At 36.0% G+C, this 15,026-nt stretch overlaps 1 protein-coding gene across 1 annotated transcript in view; it reads left to right on the top strand.

Moving 5' to 3' along the window:
• Positions 1-6,822: 6,822 nt before the first annotated feature.
• Positions 6,823-15,026, top strand: part of LOC129743178 (lipase 1-like) — a 17,818-nt gene continuing 9,614 nt past the window's right edge. The window contains exon 1 of the mRNA XM_055735152.1: positions 6,823-6,983. Coding sequence (XP_055591127.1) covers positions 6,858-6,983 — 126 coding nt within the window. The 5' untranslated portion in view covers positions 6,823-6,857. The remainder of the gene's footprint in view (positions 6,984-15,026) is intronic.

The following is a 15,026-nucleotide window of genomic DNA, read 5'->3' as shown; positions in this document are numbered from 1 at the left end:
TGTGTCTCCTGTTTATTTCATAAGAAGAAACCCCTGCCTTATTTATAACTATATTTAAAAATGTTAAGTTACAAAATTATTATATTTCCCCGGTTACTTCAAGTGGCGACGAGGATGCAGGAGCGGCTAGTTCAAAGTTTGTTTTTAACTTTTGAGCAGCCGTATTGTAAGTTGGTTCGGTGCATTTTGTGGTTTTGAAAGAGTTTCTTCGTTAGTGGCTTATGCTTTTTTAATAGAAGTTTTATTTTCTTTCACGCTGCACCATTTTTTTACCGGATTTGTTTTTTTTACGCATAGACGTTTTTATGGTTTTTTGATTTTTTGCTTCTCGTGAAATAAAATTTATAATATTTTATTATTTAGGAAATCACATTTTTGGTTGATTGAACGCCATTTTGTTTCTTCTTTTTTATGATTTTATTTTTTTTTTTCTTCTCAAACAGTTTTATGTTAAGTGGTGAGTTCCCCACTTAGCCATTTTTTACCACACTCCTGGGAGCACGGCCATTGAGTGATATTAACAACGGCACTCATTTGCAGAAGAAACGCCACATCATCAACAGGAGTGGTTAGTTTCTTCTTTGGACTGCAAATTGAACGTGATCGGCATCAACGGCATCAACCTTTTTATCAAGTGCATCGTAAAGATCGTTTCGAGAATTTTTTCGAATAGAAAAGCCATTACCTGCTTTGCAATCTTGTGTTGCTTTTGCCGTTTCTAAGCCAGGGGATGTTTTGCCGCTGTACCCGGAGTTGTGTTGCTGCTGTTGTGCGAGAAGTGTTTCTGGTTTTTCGAGCGAGATTTGATATTGATACATTTTGTTGCGTGTTCAGGTCAGTGGAAGAAAAAGTTATTTTAGTTTGTTGGTATTGGAACACCAGTCAAATATCCTGGTGAGTTGTTTTGTAAAAACCATTTGACGCTTGGGCGTCGTATGAAGGAGTTTTTGGAATTCTCTTTGAAAACTACACACAAAATTTTCAAGGCTTCACTTAGCAAAATTTCGCTGTTACTTCCGATTAGCAAAAAGGGTTATTTTACTAACGCGATAGCAAAAAGCGGAATTTGCTTCATTTTAGTAATTAAAATGGCGATTTTACTTGATTTTAGTAAAGCGAAAGGTTTTCTAGCCGCTTTGTTTACAGACAGCAGCCGCCGCCAGTTGGCAGACGCAAATAACAAACTGACGCGATAAAGTGCGGTTCCGGAAGCGCGATGCTGGTGGTTCTTGCATGTGGTGGCAAAATGGTAGCCAAATCAATTCCGGATGCGCACAGGTTAGTGTCGATCATGAAGTGTACGGATTTTCCGATTTTCAAATTGCATAATTGTTTGTTTTTTTTCCAGCAGGTTACAAATTCCGGCGAAACCGACGGGTTTTTCTGCAACAGTTCGGAAGTGGATAGCTGGAAATTCAACGCGCTGCACCTGGCACAATCATCGGTGCATGAATGACGATCGGTCGCTTGGGTTTTAATTATCCGGAAGGTGCGTTCCTAGGATCCAGAAAATTACCTCAAATTGTGTGAAAAGTGTTAGTGAAAAAATGTTTTAAAAAGTATTAAAAAATAAATTCAAGTGATTTTATCCATGCATTCTATTTAATGATCAAACATTCCCTCTAAATTTGCAGAAAAAAAAACAAAAAAATGAAATTTCAGATCCTGCACGATCTTTTCCAGCGGTTTTTGCTAAAATTTCAGCAAAAAATGCCGGCGGCTCATTTTTCTCTTTTTTGCTAAAATTTGAGCAGAAAAAAATTGCTAAATTGATTGCTAAATTTCTAGCTGGTCAAATTTGAGCAAAATTTTGCTAAATTCCGGCCTCGAAAGTTTTGTGTGTAGGACGTTTTCCTCATGACCAAGAAGATTTTCAACAAGAAGAAGAAGGAGTGTCAAATTATGTTTTCCAGTATCAGGATTTACTACCTTTGTAGCAAGATAGTTTTTGAGAGCGGCGAAATGAAAATTGCTCAGAAGCAACTGAGTTTTATATCGGCGATTTTGCTTTTTTTTTGCTGTTTCTTCTACCTTTTGGGTGGAGGATAGCTGCCAGCCAAAACCTTGCAAAGTTAAAAAAAACCTTAGAAAAGTGTAAAAGAAAATTTAGAAGATTTTTATGTTTATTGTATAACCTATAGGATAGGATTCGAATTATTTTTGAACAATTTTGTATTGTAAAATACGGTCGAAAATGTTAAAAATCGGATTTTTAAAAGTTAAGTTTTCAAATGAAAACTTTATTTAAAGGATGAAGGTGTTGTGGTATTCGGCCAGATAGCTATTCGATGTCTAGGTGTAATTCCATTCTGGGAATTAAGTAAAATGAGATCCTCGCTGGCGAGTCTCTGTGTTAAGCTCTCAATAAACGAATCGGTCTTCTAGACCTGACATCCGACCAAACCAGACGTGTGTCTCGTGTGTTTATTTCATAAGAAGAAACCCCTGCCTTATTTATAACTATACTAGCTGATCCCATACGAACTTCGTTTCGCTTTCAATTTAGAACATGTTAGAACAGTTTGAATGAATGTCAATTTACAGGCATTTTCCAGATGCAATTCCGGATGCATTTTTAAGCAATATTTGCAAAAATGTTGAACACGTTATATGTACGTTCGCTTTTTTGTCGTTTGCTACTAAATTTGAAATCAGGAAACAATTGACTATGCCTAAACACCACTGTTTATTAATTTTCGTTTCTATGCGATAATTGACAGTTAATAAGACCCCCATTTTTGTCGTTTGAAATAAATATTGAAATCAGAAATCAATTGACCGTCCCAACCCCAATAAACCGTGTATAAATTTCAACTCGATCGTGGCAGATCGGTGACCTCTTTTCCGAACTTTGATCGCTGCAATCGATTGCCCTTCCTTCAAAACTCCCGTGTGCAAATTTTCAAACCAATGCATTGCATAATAACGTCTGTATCGCAAAAAAAAACAATGAATAGTAAATATGGACGTCCTCTTCGGCCGACCTCTGATCCAAAATTGGATAATTGGAGTCAATTGTTCGTCCTTGATAATTTTTATGTGCAAATTTTTAACTCAATCCGATGTATAACAACGTCAATATAACAAAAAAATTTAAAAGGTAGTATGGATGACCCCTTTTGCCGGTTCCTTACACCAAATTTGAAACATGCAATCTTTTGCACATCATTCAAAACTCTCGTGTACCAATTTTCATCTGAATCCGATGTATAATAACGTCAATATCGCAAAAATAGCGAACAGTTAATATGGACGACCCCTTTGACTTGCGCCTTATACAAAATTTGATACCGTCAATCGATTGCATGTCCCTTAAAATATCCGAGCGCAAATTTTATTCTCAATACGATGAATAATAACCTCAATATCACGAAAAAAATTAAAAGTTTATATGGACGACCCCTTTTTGCCGACCCCTTACACTGAGATCGATACCTGGAATCGAGTGCTTATCATTCGAAACCCTGGTGTACCAATTTTCATCTGAATCCGATATATAATAACGTCAGTATCACAAAAATACTAAACAGTGAATATGGACGACCCCTTTGTCTGGCCCTTTACACAAAAATTGATACCGGCAATCAATTGTCCGTTCCCAAAATCATCCAAGCGCAAATTTTTAGCTCATTCTGATGTACACTGACGTCAATATCACAAAAATATTGAAAAGTTAATATGGACGACCCCTTTTGGCGACCCCTGACCCAAAATCCAATACCTGAAATCGATTTCCTATCTCTTAAAACACCCATAGGCAAATTTTCATGACGATCCGACGACAAATAACGTAAAAAACGCGAAAACAATATTTGTCTTGTATGGACAACCCCTTTCAGAAGGGGTCATCCAAAAATCTGAAAACATTTTTCATCATTCCTGGTCCTAATGAGCATCCATGCCAAATTTCAGACCTCTAGCTCTTAAGACGGCTGAGTCTATAGAGGACAAACAAACAAACAAACAAACAAACAAACAAACAAACATACAGAAATTGCTTTTTATATATATAGATTTAAAAATGTTAAGTTACAAAATTATTATATTTCCCCGGTTACTTCAGGAAACACTGTTTTTATTTCAAATTAAGTTCAATTTTAAATTTAGCCAAAATGGCTGACAGTCTTTTTTCTCACTAGTGCCTTGAGCACGTTTACACTCGGCACCAATATGGTGGACCGATTTACACTAGTGCCACGAGCACACACACACACACACACTAGTGTAGTGTCTGAATTTTTACTCGCCAAGATGGCGGACTTTTTCCACTAATGTGCTTCGAGCACTTTTCACCAATATGGCGGAATGTCTTTGAACTTGTGCGATGCGCACACACAGTCAGTTTTGGGAAGCAACGGATTTTCCCAAAATGGCGTCGAGCCGAAAATTTTCGCACACGGTACGAAATCACTCGCGATAACTTTTCGATAGCCGGAAATCATTCGAAATTCCTCAGGCTATCCGGATCGATTAGGACCAAAATGTTTTTCGCACAGCTCAGGGAATTTAGCAAGAGGAAAAGCGAATGATTTTTCGGCTAGAACGGAGGAAATAAAAAACGCATCTGACTGGCACAACGGTTAGATTTATTCTGATTCACTTCAAATAGGCAGTGGTGCCAATATAACTTAAATATAAGTTAAACAGAAGGGCTGCCCAATTTTTGGAACGTTCAGTCATTTTTGACATTTTTGTCATTTTTGTAAATTTTGTCATTTTTGTCATTTTTGTCATTTTTGTCATTCTCGTCACTTTTGTCACTTTTGTATTTTTTATTATTTTTGTCATTTTCGTCATTCTTGTCATTTTTGTCATTTTTGTCATTTTTGGCATTTTTGTCATTTTTGTCATTTTTGTCATTTTTGCCATTTTTGTCATTTTTGTCATTTTTGTCAGTTTTTTTCATTTTTGTCATTTTTGTCATTCTTGTCATTTTTGTCACTTTTGTCATTTTTGTCATTTTTGTCATTTTGGTCATTTTTGTCATTTTTGTCATTTTTGTCATTTTTGTCATTTTTGTCATTTTTGTCATTTTTGTCATTTTTGTCATTTGTGTCATTTTTGTCATTTTTGTCATTTATGTCATTTTTAACATTTTTGTTTTTTATGTCATTTTTGTTATTTTTGTCAGTTTGTCATTTTTGTCATTTTTGTTATTTAGGTCAGTTTATCATTTTTGTCATTTTTTCCATTTTTGTTAATTTTTCATTGTTGTAATTTTCGTCATTTTTGTCATTTTTGTAATTTTTGTCATTCTCGTCATTTTTGTCAGTTTTGTCATTTTTGTCATTTTTGTCATTTTTGTCATTTTTGTCATTTTTGTCATTTTCGTTATTTTTGTCACTTTTTTCAGTTTTGTCAGTTTTGTCAGTTTTGCAATTTTTGTCATCTTTGTCTTTTTTGTCATTTTTGTCATTTTTGTCGTTTTTTTTTTCATTAATTTACTTGCAACCATTTAGGGGTAAAAAATCGACGAGAAAAACCACTTCTATTGTAAAAGGGGGATTAAATGAATCAGGTACTGATTGAATACAGAACGGGTTTAGAAAATGAAAATGTCATAAACTTTGTACGATCGGTGATTTCTTTGTGATTGACTATTTGATTAAAATGTTTGTACCCAGTAGGTGCTGAATTTACCATAAGTTCTTCTAATTACAATCGAATAAATCACGAAACAAAGAGAAATTACTAACCTACAAAATGTCAGTAGCAAAAAATAAGAGACGAATGAAACCTGTCCACCATTATTAGACTGAATAAACCAACCAATTGATCACCCAGTTGGGCTTGCTAGTAGCTAGGCATTCGCGATAGGACCCGGCGCTAATTATAAGCTCACACAAATTACCCATATTAGTGAAGCTTGCACCTGCTGAGATATGTTGGTCGTGTGATTAACTGCAACCAGATCCGACTAGTTGCGGGTCGCTTCTTGATACCTATGTACTTTAGTTCCCACACCGTACTGTCCCGAACCCCAAAAGCTGAAACAAACGATCTGCTTGGTTCTTAACGATCAGTTTCGCACTTTCGCAATAATCTTCAATCAGCCTAACGCTCACACAAAATGCCGGTCATTAAAAACTAAACAGATAGATATCACTTAACTCGATCGTATACCTTTAGGGGCAGAGAAATCACATATTGTTCTTATTGATAATCTGCTGACGGCAGAGCTGACGAATGGCTTGAGGCAGCCCCTTTTTGAGGGTAATCGAAAGATATAAACACTAATTACAGTAGCAATAAATTTAGGCGTTTGCGCCGAAAATGTATCTTTTTCGAGTTTTTCCCTTTATTAAATTATGTATACTGGGATCTCCTCCATCAGGGCGCCAATGCTGCCGGGCCAGAGTTCATCAGTTAATTCAGCGAAAGGATCTGTTACTAGAATCAGCAGTCAGTCAGCGAAGTCTTCTGAATATAGCTGTTATTAGCCGGCGCTACGACACGGCCAGAGCTGGTCTACTTGGCGCGCTACGTTGCGCTGAACCGTGGCCGGTGGCCAGATGCCGGCCTGTAGCTCCAATCGAGTGACAAAGTCCACGGTAGCGAATCGCGCGAGACAACTTAGCAGCAGCAACAGTTAGTTAGTAACCTACTGGTCTAACTACTAGGACACGTGTGTGACTTAATAGCTGGGGACATGAGGCTGCATACCCTCGATTAACGGTTGTTTTTCCAGGTAATCATTATAGAGTTTCTACTGTTGACCTCCTCCTTGGCTGGGACGGGCGATTTGGCCGGTGCGATACCGTGGATTAAGAACGAAATCCGTTGATTCAGTTGCCTCCAGTCGAGCGCCGTTTGTCAAGGAGTTTAGTTCTAGCTCGAAGGATCCACACGTGGGTGCGATGTTTTTCGCGAAGTTAGGTTCATCCTTCGGAGTGTTATTGATCTTGGTTCATCTGGCCGATGGTTTCAAGAATCAAACTACGGCCCGATTCCTGGTCGAAGAAGAGGATGCACTACTAACGGTGGTAAGATTGAAAAACCATTCAAGGATCATACGCGAGAAAATCTGGACACATCTAATCAAACGTAGTGATGTTTATCTTAAAACGCCTTAAAGTAGGCTAACAAAAGATCAAGTGTGAGATAGTGTGATCATACGTGAAGAGATCCAATCAAACGCAGTGTTGTTTATCTAAAACGCCTTGAAGTAGGCCAACTAAAACTCAAGTGTGAGATAGTGTGATTGAAAGCTATAGGGATACCATACGTACTCTTTTAAGAGTACATGTACTCTTTCGATCGAGAAACGAGCGTACTCTTCTTTTTGTGAAATCTGGCGGAATGTACTCTTTTTTGTTGGAAGACATTTTATCATATAAACGAACTCATTTCTTCCAATCCTTAAGTATGTGTTCCTATATGTATAAGAAGCTCGAAAGAAATGCAACACTTTATGCATTCATGGCACGGTACGGCACGGTTTCTCTACTTTGTTGAGTTTTCAAAACGATGAATTCAAATGAAAAGCATCACAAATCGATTAAATTCTTAATTTTCAGTTAAAACAAGTTTACTATTTCATAAGCAGTACTTTTCTATTAGTAAAATATAACAACTTAAAAAGGTTTGAATCTGCTTTTAAAAGGCTTCTTCCCGGCGTCGAAATAAACTGTGCCAGGCAACTGTGCCAGGCAATCAGCGTTTTATGGGATGAATCATCTGTAGGAGAAGGACCCTGAAACATATGAAAATGAAAAAAAAAAAAATAATAAAAAAAAATCAAATATATAATTTACAATGATGTTTACCTTTCTCAGAACTTAAATTTCTTTCCTTTGTGTCGAAGTTACTATTTTGATCAAAGCGCACTTGGATGGTGAGTTGGATCAATCTAATAATAACACAAATCCATAATAAACTGTGGTTATGTGAAGGCACTGGAAAAATATGAACTTTCTTTCATGCTGAATTTCATTGAAGCTGTCGTGGTGAGTTTTGAATGACATTGATTAAAACTGAACCAATACATCCTTGAATAAGGGATTCCAAAAGCATATTGGATTACACTGATCAATCTATCGACTAAATTTGAAAACGAAGGACGCCATTCCGCATCGAAGAAGTAAATTTCGAAAAATAACTAGTATCTACGACATCATCCAATAGGATGGAAATCCCTGAAAAAAAGGCAATCAGCGCCTTTGAATATGCAATCAACGCCCAAACAGTTGGCAAAGAGCACAATAGCAGTTCCTTAAAAGACACGTACACAAATCAAAAGTGAACGTATCGAGAATAGTTGTGCCTCTCTATACACTTTTTTTTAAATGCAACATTTTCTCATGTTTGCGAAGTTCTAATCTCTATCTCTTAGAATAACCCAATAAAACTGACCCTTTGACCTTTCACTAAAAATTTGTAAGAAAATGATGAAAAAACAAAAACGGTATTTTTCAAAAACAAGTTTTTTTTAAGTATTAATTGCCAGGTAAGTAACATAATTAGCAACTCATTGTCACTATTTGGCCTCAAATATCCTGATTTTTCCTCTTTCCCCATAATATTTTGAAATATGATTTCAATGTACTCTTTTTGGCGTTGAAGGATATGGTAACCCTAAGCTAACCCAACGGTGATTGAGGTCCTTAGAATCAGAGGGAAGTACAGTGACCGGTAGTGAAAAAAATCCACTCCGCTTCATATATTACAATGCCGATGACTTCAGTTCTTCATATAATAGCGCCAGCACTAAATTTTACTTCGGAAGTCCGGACTTCCGACTTCCGAAATACTCCCGACAAGGAAATGTGAAGTACTAGAGTGTCGGAAGTCTGTGTTTTGTTGCTTATTCACTAGCGACGTTTATAAAATTTTTATTTAAATTCACAATAGGAGTTAGTTCATTGGGAAGCTGATAATTTCGATATCATTTTACCGTTGAATTTTTTTATTTTTATTTTTTTCTTAACTTAGTAGTAATCAGTGTAACCTACGGTTCCCCAGACTGCTCAGCCGAGCAAGAACCCCCCTCTAAGCCTCAGGGTCGGCACACTCGATAAGTTTTCGGAACAAGGAAACACCTTAAATGCGCATTAAAGAAATCCCACCTTTATTTCCCTATCTTGGGGTACACACAAATGGTCACCGGAACTCTCCCTAGATTAAACTGGGTTGTCCTACCTTAGGGTGGCGTCTTACAGGTGGCGAGCTGGTACAGCCGAAGCACGTGTGCCAAGAAAGGGCTTCTCCCCGGAACGGATGCCGGAAGGACCCCTGGAACGTGGGTCACAGGTAGGTCAACGGGTCACTGCTGATACTGCATGCACGGCTTGCCCACCTCTGACGTCCTGGCCGTCGGTTGTTGATGGCTGCCTGATTGCACTACACAAATTCCGAACACCTCTGGGGGGAATTCCGGTGCAAATGGTCGACACACGCGGTCAGTGTACGGGCGGTCGAAAAGCCAGGCCAGGTGCGGCACGGGCCTAATGACGTACAGCAAGGTTGACTGAGGCCGGTAATCCGACCAACGGGTTCAAGCTCTAGAATGGCCAGCACAGGGGCGGTCCTAGAGTTGGCTCTTGGGGGGGGTGATTTTCCAAATTTTCAAAAATCAGTCAATAAGAAGGATCGTGAATATCTGGCGAAAAAACGTTTATTTTGAGAAACAGAGTGGAGGAGGGGGGAGGGAGGAGGTGGGTTACAGTTGCAAATAATACTTGTATTTTGAAGGTTTGTATAGTTGTAGGTTTGTAATTTGAAAAATTTGAAATTAGAGATAAAGAGTGAAAACTTTTAACTAATTTTTTCAATACACTTATTTTGTTATCCTTTTATAAAACAATCTACTAATTTGAGATGCGAAAAAGTGTTGATAAAAAGATAATTTTCAACAATTGATATGTTAAGAATAATAACTTGAAAAATTCTTTGAAGAATTTTTCGATATAAATGTCATTTCACAAATGAAAATTAAACATATATTTTTGTAGAAAAAAATGTAAAAAGAAATCTTCAAGTTATCCACAATATTTTTACTGGGCATCTTCGTATCAACGTAAGAACCTTCCCAGAATTTTAATGATTCTCATTTTGCAACAATTCCAAAACAAATATTTAAGAAAAGTGTTCGTTAATATTTGATCTCAATAAAAAAATGAATATTTAATAATTTTTCTGAAGTAATTTCCTAAATCATTCGAAAGTATCTAATTATTATTGTTCCATTTCTTTAATTTTTAAATATAAATTTATTTCTAAATAAAATCATCAAAATTATATTCTTACGTATGAAGCTTTTGGAATTTCATTTTTATTTGTTTTTTTTCTTGAATTTCAAGCTCTTATACTAGATTTTTAATTTTATTTTAACTGAATCCAAAGAAATAGTAGCAAATTTGCAACGTATAATTTATGAAAAAAGTGAAAAGTAGTTTTTTTTTCATGCTCTCAATATTTCCAAACTTGTAGTATAATGTTTGAATAAAATAAAAGAATATTGAATGAAGAGTTAATTGCAATTGAAATAACCAAACTTTCTGATTCAGAGTGGATTTTTCAACCTAAATTATTCAGCTGGATTTCTACTCTAAATTTTAAATATTATTGTGTAGATGAGCTTAAAACAGTATCAGCAATATAATTAGTGTGTATCCTGAAATCCAGCCGTGTTGGTCAAAATTAGAAAAATGTCCTCCGAATGTTCAACTTGAGCGATTGCCTTGTTTCCGAGAAAATAGTCGGGGATGACGGAATAGTTTTATCTTACCTAGGAAAAAATAGCACAAAGGCGGGTTTTTGAAGCCTATGTTTTAAAAATCTATTTTGGGAATAAATTTCTGTGTTAACAGTTTATCACCGCTGGTTTATGATTTTAATTTAATGATTAATGGCATTTCGGTGAATTATACATTCTAATAGGAAGAATTTCAAATGAAAGTAATGAAAATTATAGACGGATAGATTAGATTAGGAAGCATGAAAGGTGTTGAAAATGAGCCAAGAGCGTGATTTGAGAAAACTTCTTGCCGCACAAGACCATTTGTCCCACATCGTATTATTGTCTAGAAGAACACCCGAAAACAGCTTGCACATCGATCGAACCAGCTCTCGCAATAGAAAACTTCATCTGAGCCGGCCGTACATTTCCTTTTGTCCGATCGGGGTACGAAAAACACGTGCTTCGATCCATCCATGTATCATTGTATAGATCAATGCAAAGTCAGCCTATCGACTTTGCTTCTTCTAGACAATAATACGATGTGGGACAAATGGTCTTGTGCGGCAAGAAGTTTTCTCAAATCACGCTCTTGGCTCATTTTCAACACCTTTCATGCTTCCTAATCTAATCTATCCGTCTATAATTTTCATTACTTTCATTTGAAATTCTTCCTATTAGAATGTATAATTCACCGAAATGCCATTAATCATTAAATTAAAGGAATAAATTTCTGAACTCGATTTTAGATTTTATCCATCACCTCTAGTTTCATTAGAAGTATTTTCAGTATTTTTCGAAAATTGAATAGATATCATTAGAGATGTACCGAATAGTGCAAACGGTCAAATACCAACTATTGGCCTTTTCAAGTAGTGAAACAAATATTCTTAAAATAAATAGCATGCACATGTAAATCATAAATATGCTTAAAATGTGTTCAAAAGTACCTTCTGCATCACCGAATATCCTGCGGAAAAATACCATGCATTGTGAGTAATATTTCAAAAGTGATGATAGAATTGATGAAAATAAAATTTCACTTTTTGCATAGAAAACAAACAATGCGGGAACAACTGCATTCACATAGATACGCAAGTAACGCGAGCCTCTTACAGCTTGGGAGAAAAAGTAGGTACTAATTAAAGCAAGTGAAAAACACTTTGCTTTGTATATAATTTTAAGCATAACTGATATCAAGTTTCAACCACTAATCTAAGTTTCATATTTTCAATGTAATTTTTAATTACCATAAAATCCTCATAATTGAAATTTATTTTTATAATTTTAATCATAATTTGGTCTCAGAACAACTTTATCGTAACCATTTCTTACTTAATTAACTTAATTTTGAAAGTTTTAAATCAAAGAATTTTTTTCTATTAAAACTATTGATCATAATTTAAATTGTTTAATTGTGATAACGGCTCAAAATATATGAGGCCCTTCGCGCCAAAGGGGTGAAGTGCTTAAACGCTCATGAAACACGTAAAATATCACAGTATACGAGCCTTCGAAAGAAAAATAAATGATTAATTTAAAAAAAAAATATATTTCAAGAAAGCACATTTTAAATTTGATGTGTTTGGCCATTTTCCATATATTTATCTAAAATTAGAATTTTTTTTTTCAAATGTAAAAGTATGTAAATTAAAATTCTTAAAATCTGAAAAATTACCAAATTATGAAGAATAGTTTTATATCAATAAATCAAAATCGATCATTTTTGCTACGTGAGGCAAATACAATCAAAGCTCATTTTTTCACAAACGTTTCAAAATAAGGGATTACTTTTAAAAAAATTCTGAATTTTAAATGTATCTTTTTGATTCAAATTGTCAAGTCAGTTTCGGAATCTTTGATTCAGAACAAAATGTGGGCTTTGGAGATGCATACAGTAAAAATCGGAGCAATAAAAATAAACCAAGAACTGGAAATGTAGTATTAGATGAAGGCAACAAAAATCGAACCTGTTCAGGTGGACATCTGAGAAAGGGGGGTAGGGGTTGCCAAATATCCACACTTGTGCAAGGAGAGGGAGAAGGGGGTAAAAATCTCATTATTTTGTCCACGTGATATCTGAATGGCCCAAAGGCAATTTAACACTTAAAGGCTCTAGTCTTTTTTACTTCTATAACGGATCGAGACATGTTGATCAATCAAACATGGAGCCAAACCGATCTGCAATAACTTGTAAGATAACAAAGTTATAGTCGAAACAAGTCTGCAGGTATTTATTGAACATACCCCGACTTTTTGGTGAATATTATCAAAAATTGATCAAACTATAGCTAAAGTTTGAACGAAGTTAGTCTGAAAAAATATTTTCACTACATATCCAAAAAGCGAAAAAAACTCATGAACTTTTAAGATAACTTATCAGATTAGCGAAAAATTATTTGATGACAGAGATACGCATGAAATTAAATTGCATGTTTCGCATGATACCAAACATTTTGTCGATACACCGTACTGAGGGGTGAGCCCAAACTTTTGATCGAAACTTAAGAAGCGATTTTATGTATTTAAAGCACTATGCAAATTTTCAGGACAAAATTTAAAAAAAATGATATTTATGAAAAAAAATTCAGATGCAACTCAAATTCTTAAATTCAGTCCATCCAACCCTGAACTGATCGGGTTTTAATATAAAGTGCGATTTTTTGGAAATTTTCCAACTTCAAACCAAGTTTAAGTCATATTAAGTTAACATATACATTTTACCAATAACATGCGAGGAAGGTTTTGCTCATCGACTTTAGAATGAGATCAAAAGAAATGCAATATGTCATGAGATGACTGAGATATAGCCAAACAAATCACCTTTTTTTGAGGGGGTGATCCCAAACATAAGGCCGGCAGCGTATAAAGTCAGCAAAGTCGAATTCAACGCTGTAAGTACCTCAACAAAAGTTATTTGTTTAAATTCATTCCAGGGAATTGCAAGTTACAGCTGTTTTAGTTTGGCGGACCGAGTTCTTTTCAATTTTAGGTGATCAATGAATTTTTTTATTGAACAAACCCCCCACGGAGTGGAAAATTTTGAGAATTCGATAGAACACCTACTAAGAAAAGTTCTTAGTTTTTATATAAAATCCAGCGTTTGCGAGTACTTCTTAACGGTTTTTGGCCGCTTGGGGGGGGTGATCACCCCGATCACCCCCCCCATAGGACCGCGCCTGGGCCAGCACGGGTAAACGGATGCTGCCAAGGTGGCGCGAAGGAATGAGCCCTAAACGGCCAGCACTGGTTGACGGACGCTGGCACGGCGGGATGGTTTTCCAAAGCCAAATATCGGGGTCCTGGATGTTCAAACGCTCTTCACAGCTGGTTGATGGCGTTCACAGGATTGTGTGGCTTCGTCGAGATCTTCCATCCAAATCAAGCGGATCTTGCATGCGGTCTTTGACCCCGATCCAGGTCAAAGGCTTTGTGGTGCATCCATGGATTCCTCCCATCATGCCCTCTTGTCATTCTTGGTAATGGTGCTACCAAGACGTACAGCACCATCTATCCGCCAAATACGCTCCCGTTGACCTAATCGCGCTGGTTGGTGGTGCGCTAGGGAATGTCAGGTGGTCCTCCTTCGTAGCTCACTAAGGCGCTTCCTTGCATGGTACGCGCTTCAATCAAAGATTCCTACTGAACTAGGCAGTACAGGTTATGCTGGTTACATCAGTTTACTGGATTGCATACTTTTAGGGTGTGACGTTTTAAAATCCACTTTACGGATTATTTGATAAAAATGATTAAAAATGGGAAATAAAAGAACCCTTTTTGCCTTGTTGATTTACTGACCTCGATTTGCATACTTTTTCGTGAGGTCTCGGATATATTTCAGGGGTAAGAGGATCCAGCCAGACAGTAACAGTAAAATGGCTTTGGTTTACTTATTTGTTCAAATAGGTCCACATACTTCCAAAAGGATCAATTTTGAAACTGGTGATGTCCACAGGATTAGTTTGGACTATATAGATCAGTGTTTTTCAAACTTTTTTCATTCACCGCCTCCTTTTGCTGAATTTCCGAGCTTAACGCCCCCCTGAGGAAATTTTTAAAAATCCTTCAGAAACAATTTCGTAAATTTGAAGAAGGGTAATAGCAATACGCCTATCTAAATTTTTGGAGAAAAAATTGTTTTCCAATTTAATTTACCATTGTTGTTCACAAATCAATTATGATTTATTCGGTAAAATAGCATTGTACTGCTTAGTTTTATTATTTGATAAAGTGAATTTCTTTATGAGCAAAGACTCGACTGAACACTAATTGTTTGAAAAATCTTAAATAAAATTTATGAAAAAAGAAGTTCTATACTTTTATTTATGATTTTTTTTTTGACTTAGCTCGA

The sequence above is a fragment of the Uranotaenia lowii genome, chromosome 1 (genome assembly GCF_029784155.1).
Source record: "Uranotaenia lowii strain MFRU-FL chromosome 1, ASM2978415v1, whole genome shotgun sequence".
In the NCBI taxonomy this organism is placed as follows: Eukaryota; Metazoa; Arthropoda; class Insecta; order Diptera; family Culicidae; genus Uranotaenia; species Uranotaenia lowii.
Note: the sequence above shows the minus strand (reverse complement) of the source record. Positions and strands in the feature narration are given on the sequence as shown.